This window comes from Streptopelia decaocto (genome assembly GCF_964273445.1).
Source record: "Streptopelia decaocto genome assembly, chromosome: 8".
NCBI classification, from domain to species: domain Eukaryota; kingdom Metazoa; phylum Chordata; class Aves; order Columbiformes; family Columbidae; genus Streptopelia; species Streptopelia decaocto.
In genome coordinates this window covers 7,132,784-7,143,515 of record NC_138662.1, presented here as the reverse complement: position 1 = coordinate 7,143,515, position 10,732 = coordinate 7,132,784, and the positions used below count along the sequence as shown (strand labels likewise).

General features: G+C 38.6%; 1 protein-coding gene across 1 annotated transcript in view; it reads right to left on the bottom strand.

The window, feature by feature from the left end:
- DOCK3 (dedicator of cytokinesis 3) overlaps positions 1-10,732 on the bottom strand; it is a gene marked incomplete at both ends in the record, with an annotated part of 194,875 nt that overhangs the window by 53,856 nt on the left and 130,287 nt on the right. The window contains 5 exon segments of the mRNA XM_082060424.1: positions 5,868-6,015; positions 7,317-7,417; positions 7,696-7,779; positions 9,461-9,558; positions 10,212-10,383. Of these exon segments, the coding sequence (XP_081916550.1) occupies positions 5,868-6,015; positions 7,317-7,417; positions 7,696-7,779; positions 9,461-9,558; positions 10,212-10,383 (603 nt within the window).

The window sequence follows — 10,732 nt, the reverse complement described above, 5'->3', positions numbered from 1 at the left end:
AGATTTTGTAAGTTATATAATTCAGTTAAGAAAGAGCTACTCATAAGCAAGTATCCCTTTTCAACCAATAATCTTTGTTACTAGTAAGTCCCACTAACAAAAAAGTATGCATTTAAGTCAAATAGACAAATTTGAGTTAAATAATTTGAGGAAAATCTTGGTGAAGATGAGAGACTTCTAGTTTTCTCATGATGTGGCACAATGACTGTGTCTGCAGAAGCCGTTCTCCTGTTTTCATTCAAATTTTACCTTTAATTACTTGAGTAAACTGATTTGGATTAGGTAAGTGGACTTTCAGTGGAACAGAAGGAGGGTTACCTGGAAGAAGGAGAATCTGCTTTTCAATATGAACACAACAGCAATGTTCACCTTTATTTCTGGCAGCTACATGTACAAACAGAAGTACATGCAGATGTAGAAACAAAGACAAGAGCTGCATGTGAAGCCCTCTGGCAGCCCATAACAGTAGCAAGCAGCAGTACTGTCATGAGTATCTCTTAACTTCAAGCTGTGATAAATTAAAGTGTCTGTCTTTGATCGTCACATGTGAAACTCGGAGAGCACTCAGCAGTGGGAGAATAACCTGCACCCAAGATGGCATTTAACACCATTACTCAATGTGTGATAGACGCTGCAGACCCAAAGGACTGGCAAATTGGGACTTTTTGCAGTAAAATGATAATTTGCTCTATGACAAGGCTACATTAAGTCTGAATTTGCAATCTAAATATCTCTAACTAAGATTTTGTAAATGGCATTATACAGAACTCCATTTGGCAGCAGTGTCAATGAAGAAAAATGCATTGTTCCATGCAGCCTTTAACAAGCTTACCAATCGATCAAAGGTTCTCACCGACACTAATACAGCAAGGTAACATTCTGCAGAGCAGCAAGGCCTGTTTGATCATTTAGGTGTATACAACTGTCAACACTGAAATGTACCAAATATCAGTGACATTTAGCACTTAACACGATACACTGTTAAGGCAGGATTAAGGGAAGACATGATGATATCCTCAAAATTCAGCACAAGAAACAAACAGGCTGGAGCTCAAATCGTCATAGTCTATACAGAAACATTAGTAATATTCTCTGTATTGGCTGGAAAGTATTCTTGACTGCTTCGCTGTTTGAAAGCTAAAATTTAATTCCAACACAAATGTTGCCCTTGTTACATATTTTTATATCCATAAGATGCCCCTCATTGAACCACCAGACTACATGCACTAATATGCAATGTTATATTGTAAGTTTCAGAATGCTACAGCTTTAAGGCTAGAGAATGGGAATGTGGAATTCCTCATCAAGCCATCGGAGATTTCAAAGTGCCACTGATACGGCCATTTTTTTGTCAGGAATGATGGTGATGTCAGTAATCTGCCAGTACAAGATTTATACTTCTCTAGTAAAACATCTCCTAGTGAAGCTTCCTCACACCAAATAACTTCATGAAGAAATAACACTTTATATTTCTGCATAGTTTTCAGACACAGGTCAATTGGTTCACAAGACTCAGCTCTTTATGGTTAACGTGTCTGCTGCTAACTCCAAATACGGCAAGTCAAGTGCTCATACAGGCTGTTTGATAGGTTTGGTATACACAAGCATCATTCTAACTTGAAAGCTCATAACTTTAATGTGAAGATTATGTTTTGCAATGAATCAGAGGACTGATGTATGAAATTCTGTAATTCTCTGTTGCAAGCGAAATGGCAGGCTTGTCCTTAGCACAGACAACCTAAACTGTTGAACCCACAAAGACCATTAACTGCAGAGTTCAGTGTGTTTGCAGACACCTGGCTGAGATGGTAAAAACACAAAACAAACCTTGTTAGTACAAATCAGCACTTGGACTAACTTTGGCTTTTACTACTTACAAAATCATAGATATGATGCATATATGCACCTAAAGACATGAAGTGCGCTGAAATAAAATTCAAGCCTTCTGCTATATTTGGCGTGATATAAAAGATCAGTATAATATTAAAGGAAGTTTCTTAAAAATGTAGTCTGTCTGCATGTTCGCACAATAGGTGAGCACGCACCGCTCTCCTGGGACTAGCAACCTAAAGACTCGTGGTACCATCACACACACAAAACTGAAATGGACAAACAGCATCATGACCTTATGTCCTCTGAAGGAAACAATCCCTAAATTCTACCAGTGGTAATCTCGGCAAGATGAGAAAACGAGTGAAAAATGTGCATACAGATAACACATCTCTTAACTTCCATTTACAAATGAGTAACCTTACTTTCTCTGAGTGACTGTCCATACACGTGTTTGCTCTGGGAATACAGGAACAGCACATATCAACTTGCACAGATTACCTGGTAGTCGGTTACAGTGTCCCAGGAGAATTAAAACCAGAAGACCACTATGACCAAAGGATCATCACCTAGAAGCTTCTATGATAAACACGGGCAAGAAAAAAAGGATAAACTTCTGTGGTTATTCTGCAGGTCTAATGGATAAAGATACTCTTTGGAGACACTGGTGTCACTTGAGCCTTCAGGGACTATGCTCAGACAACATTTGATGGTTTTACTGTAGCACATTCATAAATCCAGTGGACAGTCCTGGGGACAGCACAGCTGCACATCTGGACTCATCAGCTGTAGAGATTATGAGTCCAATTGAAACAAAAGGCAAACCACATCTAGTATTCAGGGTATGAACAGATGAATCAACCTTGTATAGACCTGCTTTAACAAAAAGCATGGATTAATTTTGTAACTCAAGAAACCACTTTGGGAAAGAATCTGGAGTATGCAGAATGGGTAACATCATCATAAGCACTGTGTATCTTAAGAGGATTAGCTCTGAACGTCTGAATCTCTTTCACTGTCCTAAACAAAGTGAATAAAAGCTATTTTCAGTAGCTTCTGAGTATCCACTTCACCAGTCAAGAGCAGCTAGCAAACTTCCTCCTGCTACTGTCAGTGTGTGTTTTCCAGGGAACAGCATACTTGCTTCAAGTGCAAGCAGCATCTACTATGCAATTTTAAGACAAAAAGTGCAAAAGTTCAAGCAAAGGTACCAATTTTAGTCTTGTGAGAGAAGATAAAAGACCTAGGGCAAAGTTCAGGGCATCAGCAATAAAAGAAGGAACAAGTCCCACAGACGGGCTGACCAGGGTGGAACAATTATAATTACATCAGCAATTTTCTGTTTTTCTTAGAAAAAGTGAGACTGTAGAAAACATAAATCATCAAATAAGGTAATTATTTCTGAATAAAGGATAAATAATAAGTCCAGAGGCAGACCAGTCTTAAAAGCAAAAGACTGCCATTTATTTTTAAATTCAAGGTGAAGAAAACAATTTGGAGGATTTCCCAGTCTCAACAGGCAGACTGAGAGCAGAATTCCAAATCTCTCATTCACTGGGCCCTGTCTGGCATGGCTCAGAAAGTGTGTTCAGCGTTTTCATGAAAACGACTGGGAAGCAGAACATTGCTTGAGCCTTTTCCAAGGACTGGCTGTACAGAAAGTATCACTGATCCATGCAAAGCCCCACAGCCAGGGTATGCAGCACCTCAAAGTCTCCTCAAAAAGTTTGATGCATGTTCTGTGTGGTTCAGCTCCGGAACATGACATGAAGATGTGACTTCCTGAGGAAGAAAAGGTCTTGCTTTTTCAGTGGGTTCCTCAATCTAGGGAAAAACCACCCATGATTCTACTACTGGGAAGATACCTGAAAGGACATCTCCTAGAGACATTTTATAAGTTTTGCCATAACTAGTAGGGAAAGTAAAACTGTCTGTGGAGCTACACATGGATACTTCGTTACAGAATTCTCTAGAGAGGCACAGGCAGCTGTATCTGGATGCACCTTATGTGGAACTTGTTATAGGGCATAATAAAGAAACATAATACCATATATTCTAGCACAGGTAGACAAGTCCTTTCGGTTATAGCTCCTCCAGGTTTCATACTAGTTTTTTGAGAAATAAGAGCAGTCTTGAGGGAGGTGAGTCACTTTAGAAATAGTCCAGAGCACCACTTGCTAATGCCAAAGTCAAAAATCAGAATCCTATGAGATATCTGCGTATCCATCATGAACATACATGGGGAATGCAGAGATATTTCAACAGTTGCTTTAGGCTACTACATTTAACAGCTAATTCAGTGAAAAAGGGACAGAGAGATCCTGTTCTCCAAGTTGAAGAGCTACTAAAGCAAGGAGTGTAGTGAAGACACTCAAGACCACAGAAATTCCCAACAACTGAATATAGTACTAGTAATGACACACTAGCAATGATGTGTTTGATACAAACTTTTTCCAAATGCCTGAAATAAAGTCTGGAAACAGAGAATGAAATAAATCACTTTCCTGTAGTAAAGGAGATAAGGACCTTAATTTGGGCCTCCAAGATACACCTGCAAAGGCAACTGTCCGAATAAGACGTGACAGCAGTGTCAGAGGATGCACCATCAGGTCTGCAGAAACTCTGTTGGTAATTTCAGTTCCTGTGCTTGGAAAGGCTTGGGCTGCCAGGTCTTCAAACTGACCTCACAGACGGCACAACTACTTTCTAGGCAAACACTTGACATTCCCAGTAAGCAAAGAGCTGCGTTAGAATCCTTGAAGGAACACACCCTTTTCACAAACAGTATGTTGTATAACCGAGCTTATGAAAGACATTGTAGCATTTTTATTTTTAATATTTCTGAAGATGGCTACTTGGAGATTCAAAAAATGCAGTCCGCACAGGGACAATATCATACATCTCTTGAAAAAACATCTTTGTCTCATTTTCACCATTCTCTGTGAATCCGTGGTTGAAAAGCATTACAAAGAAGTCTCTAAGTATGTAAATAGCTAGAAGAAAAGATTGGTATAACACCCTTGTTAGTAACAGCATCTGATCTTACCAGCAGATCTTGAAAGCTATAATAGCTGGTGGTGAGGATGCCATAAACATTCAAATGGAACAAGGATTCTCAAAGAATAAAAATTACTTCCTCAAATACATTGACTAAATTAGACTAAAGGAGACAAAACAAATAACAAAAATATCACAAGAAGAAAAAGCCATAATAAATTCTGAAACGTATGCCAAGACACAAGCATAAATACATTCAAAAGGAACAATCTCTGCATATGTTATGTATGAGTGTGTGGTTCACCTCTGATACGCTTCACCTCTTTGTACTGATGTGAAAAAGCGAGGAGAAGAAAGTGCTGATCTCTGCCACTGCTACTAGTTCTACCATTGCCCAGACTCACCCGTCTGTCCGTACACCTGCCCACAGGAAGAAGGTACAGATGGACAATCACTCAAAGAAAAATATCTTCCTGTAAATTTGGAATCTTGTATTTAGGTACTTGACACAATATCTACTTTACAATTACACATGGAAAATAAAAAATTCTTGATTCTCTGATTTCTCTATAATAGCACCAAAAATATTCCCTTTGTTTCACACACCATTAGAGAGCTGTGCTTTCCTGTGAGACCGTGCTCTATCACAGAACTGTGATGCAGCTGTTAGAATTTCCATCCAGTTAAAGGCTCATTTATCTGCTTCCTATAATACTCCAGAACTTCAAGCATGGAAGTTGAAACTGTGTCACAGCCAGAAATGAAAAGCACATCTTTGATCCACAGCACTTGTCCCTACATGTCAAATAACTGCTTCTTGAAGTTCAAGGTGTAGACCACATGTGTATGTATGGCCAGTGCATATATACTCCATCTAAGTCCCAATTAAGCTCTCAACAGGACTTCAAAGGGACTTAAGGAGACAAAATTCTTCCATTTTTTTCTGCACAAGAGTGAATCTCCCCATAAAATTTTTTTTTTTGACAAAATATTGAAAAAAAAAAATTCTGGTTGAACAGACTACCCTTGATTTTATTTACAGCTTTCCCAGCCCTTCTGTAGTCCCAGATGGAACAGCCATGCAAATCCTCGTAGTGAATACGCACTCTCATTGCTTCCTGGATGTGGTCTTGGCGCACAAGCTCAGCTGAACGGTCCATGTACCACTTCAGACATCGGATCAGTTCCCTGAATACAACAGTGAAGAGAAAACTTCAGCACTATTTTAAAATTAGTCAGGCAACAAAAATGTTTGTTTTAGGGAGAATTCTATAAAATGGTCTCATTTCAGCTATGGCTGTCCTACCTACTGAATTTATAGAACATATATGTTTATGTAAGTTTCAAAACTAGAAAATAATTTATTCTCTGTAATTGACTTAGTCCATGACGAACACTAAGAGAACGTCAAAAAGATGTTATGAAGGAGGGCTTTAATAAAGGCATGTGATATAGTTCTAAGACCAAAACACGCTTGTTTTTTTTCCCGGTAAGAAATCCAGATGTCCACTAAGTCAGCAGTTTTTAGAAACTAAGATCACAAAGAAAATATACACATCTATTTTCCTAAGTACACAATACCATTGGGACTAACTTAAAGAGTTGTATTAAAAAATGTTTATTCCAGACATCAGACTACCAAAAATCATTATCTGTCTGAAAGAGGTGATAATTATCACAAAGCAGGATACGTTTTTACCCTCTGAACATGACTGTGCCTCCTAGTGTTGGAGAGTATCTGCAGTTTTTTACCTGCCATTGACAGAATATTTTTATGAAGTTTTTTTAAATTACATTAAAATATGAATGCCTTAAAACAATCCAAACCAATTATAAGCTGTTTTTAATAGTTTCCTGTGGCCAAAGATAGAATATGCTCAAATGTACAATGGAAATGGTCTAAAAGAAATTTAAATAATTGAACCCTGAATAAGTGTTACTGCTTTCAAAAATCTGTTTTCTTGCCTGATGCAAAACTCAAAAAAATACTAAAAAATAAGGCAGAATCTTCAAAGTGACAGTGAAAATTAACTTTCCGATCTATTGAAATTATATACTTACTCTCATTAAATAGAACTTCATCTTATGTGAATACCTGTCTGCTTTGGAAGAGGACGTTACAGTTAGTTCTCTAAGCTTTCGCACAAGTCTTATATCCCAACATCCTTCTAAAGACAATAAATGTATATACTCTGGGTAGCTCATTAGTAAAGACTCATAATGAGTTGCTGCTGAGTGACAGTGTTTCTTCAGTTAAAAAAAACGGAAAGTAAGATTTGCTAGTTCAGAAAGGCAAGATAAATTCCAAAGTCTGCTCATTCTTAGCCACAGGTGACATTCAGCAGCTTTTCTCTAGAACTGTGCCAGAAAACTTTCACCTGCGTAGTTTTGCTTCTGAAAGGCACTGCTAAGGCGCAGGTTCCGACTTGGATGGTGACATCGTTCAAAGCTAATGCCACCTCTTGAAGTGACGGGTAAACAAAACCTACTTGTAAGCCAGTGCTCCTGCAAAGTGCTTCTGAATGTAAGTGTCCATCACAGGTCGAAAATGAAAATACTTGCTGTCACGCAGCAGGTTGATGATGAACACCTGTGGGAGGTAAAAAAGTGAACCCATACTAAAGGAAATTGCACATTGTTGCTGTAAACAAGTTATGCAAGCTGAAGAACAATGAAATACATGAGTTTCTTTAAATTAGATGTTATTGTTTGCTTCTCCCCAGTGATAGCAAATATTGCTGCCCTCCTCACCCATGATTACTACAGAAAACATAAGGCTGGATCCAGCTGAATATTTCATGGAAGTAAAATACCAGCAACATGATAATAAGAAACTTAATACCCATGAGTAACAATTCAGCAGCTTACCAGAGACTGAAAGACCAACAGACCATATTTTTCTGTGTTGTCATCCAAAACTACAAACAACGTGTCGAGAATATCTTGTAGGAACTAAAATGATACAAATAAACAAAGAATTTCAAATTCAACCACAGTCAAAAGAAAGTTATTTTCCTCTGTTTTAATTATTTCATACACTTTGATATCTTTGTGAAACATTTGCCAAGAACAAACCACTTCAGGTTCATCCATATGATGTGGCAGATTTTCATTTGTTTTTACTAAGGAGATTTTCTCTCTTTAGAAGGAACATTTCTAAACAAAAAATTACAGAAAACAAACAAAAAATAATAAATATGTACCACACGCTTGATTTGTAGGCATAAGTGAGCATTCCTTCCATTGTAAGCTGACTAGAAGTGCTGCCTGACAGTAGCAAAACCACTTATTTTCATTCTTGTACCATTAGAGTGTATCAGATAGTGTTCTTCACCAAATTTAAGACTTGGAAGCATATTAACTGGTGCTCCAAATGAAGTTTAGCACTGAAAACTTTTTTATAGGACAGAAAGTAAAGCTTTTATAGCAGGCTTTAATTGGGTCAAGTTACATTTTGCCAATTGTTTCCTTTATCCATAACGCTGCAGCTTACTGAATGCTGACAATCCAGTGATTTTCCTACCTGAAAGCACAGTCCTTGGAAAGGATGACTGTGAAGACAAGTGCTGAAGATGAAGTCAATTGCTTATTCTCTCATGATTTTTTAATCTATTCTAATTAAATTTCTGATGTGGAAAACAAGAAATAGAATATAACAATTTATTAAGTCTCTGAACTTTTTTTTTTGAATGATTGCATTCTGTTCTTTATATCCCAATGCCAAATGGCAGCTGATTTAGGGAGAGAATCAATTACTTCTCCCCTTGGAATAATTTAATCTCTATCTTTTTATACTTTTTCTCTATAAAAAGCAGATATTTGTGCTTTCCTGCAAATGAAGTGTACAAAACATGGCATTCTTGAAGAACTACAATACAAACAGTGTAAGAAAGTTCAGGTCACACAGGATTGGTGTGTAGAGCTACAGTGGTTACAAAACCTAGTGATGTTATCAGGCAGGGGACAGATTACTGATGGCCAGACATGCTCAAGAGCAACTGGTACTCCAGACAATGGCTCCACAGTGCTGGGACAGGAAAGTGGGTTTGCATGATGGTTCTCTGGCCACTGAGCAAAACTTAACTTTCAAGGCTTCACATTTCTTTCTCCTCTGCACAGACATTCGGAACATATTTACAAAATAGAAAGAGATCAACTCTAGGAGCTGTTTGTAAAGGCCAAGTTTTCTGAGTCAGCTCTGTTTTCTTCACTCTAGAAATGACCAAGTGCACTTAGGCAATTTCAGAGAATGTCCTTTAGAGAAGACTATTGAACACGTAAGTCTGCACAAAACGCCACTACCAGTGGCTCCATCTGCACCAGTGAGTGCTGTGGCTGAACACGAGTGGGACGGCAGAGCGGAGCAGCTGCTGCTGAGGACCTGGTACTCGCAGCACATGCGGGTGAGGGAATTTTACTAATCATCAGCTCTAGTTCAACCCCTAGGACTAATTATCCATTAGTTTATAGAGCATATCTTCCTGTTCAGTTTCATGCTGAAATAAAATCCCAATCCACACACTGAGAGTTCACAGCGTGAATCAAAAAGTACAGTAAGAGTGAACATTCAGAAATGTATTCCTGGTCTGAGTGAGTTTGCTATCACATCCAAATGTGTTATTTCATGTAATACCTTAACAATTTCCTCGCCACTGACATGTCTCAGTCTTCCTAGAATATCCATCACACGATCTGGGTAAGCCTTCCATTTCAGTAGGGCGAGCAAATCCACTGCAGAACAGTGAGAGACAGAGCTGGAATCAATACACAGAGGGAAGAATGGCAACCCCAGACCCACCAAAGATTCATTACATCTTGCAGTTCTGCTCTTGTTGCAGTTCACACTTCTCAGGGAAAAAAAAATTAAATAAGGCAAAACAAGAAGCAAAATACAGAGTAAGCCCAATACTGCTACCAAAGAAATGAATGGAGGAATGGTAAACTACAGCATTCTTCCCTAAGTGACTTGACACTGCACCGTGGACAATCCACTTGTCTCTTCTCATGCCTCAGGGACATTGCCATAAAAATGTATTTACTTAGTAGGTCTCTAAAAGCTTAACAAAACAAACTTTAGCTTGTGTGGAAGTGCTAGCATGGAGTTCTTTGTTCTTCAATCATTTAATGAAAATTAATTCTGCTCTAACATATTACAACTCTTACATTTACAGTAATGTCTGTAATTTGTCTGCCATCTGTCAATATGAATATTTCCTCCAAAAAATGAGTTGCTGCTCATTTCAATAGTGTCAGTGGAAAAAAAAAAGCATACGTATAATTAAATTATAACAAAGGAGTATTTTAGTAAAGTAAGCAGAACACAAGCACATACATCTATCTTAACCCCAGTTGCCTTGGGCAATTTTGAAGGATCAGCTACTTACCATTCTGCGTCAATTTGGTAGAGGAAAGCTGTGTGGAGACTGAAAAGGTCTCTTTGGTGCTGCGCTGGAAGATGAGGCTGGAAGGGATGTTGGGGCAGCCGTTGTAGTCCTCCTTGCAGCAAGGCAGCCCCAGGTACAGCGCGTGGTTGTTGAATGTGCTGTTCTCATCGCACTGCAGGCACAGGAGTGGAAATGCGATGTTACCCAGTCAGTCTTGCTCCACACACTCACACCCTGACAGCTATCACCTAATTGTATTTTATTGATCTTCTGGGTGCACAAAAACACTCCTCAGAAAAAGCTGTGCTTACCACCTTTGGGGCCTGTGCATGCACAAAACAGACCCAGCTCTAGAAAGTGTGGTCTCCTAACCACTGACTATAGAACATAGCATGTTCTTCCAACTGTACAACTTAGTGCTGCTGTCTGAAAATCACACTGAAGAAAAAAAACAGTCCCCCCAAAACCTCTTGCTACAGGGGCTGCCAAGCTGTAGCATTGTAACATGATGCTAGTAGAAC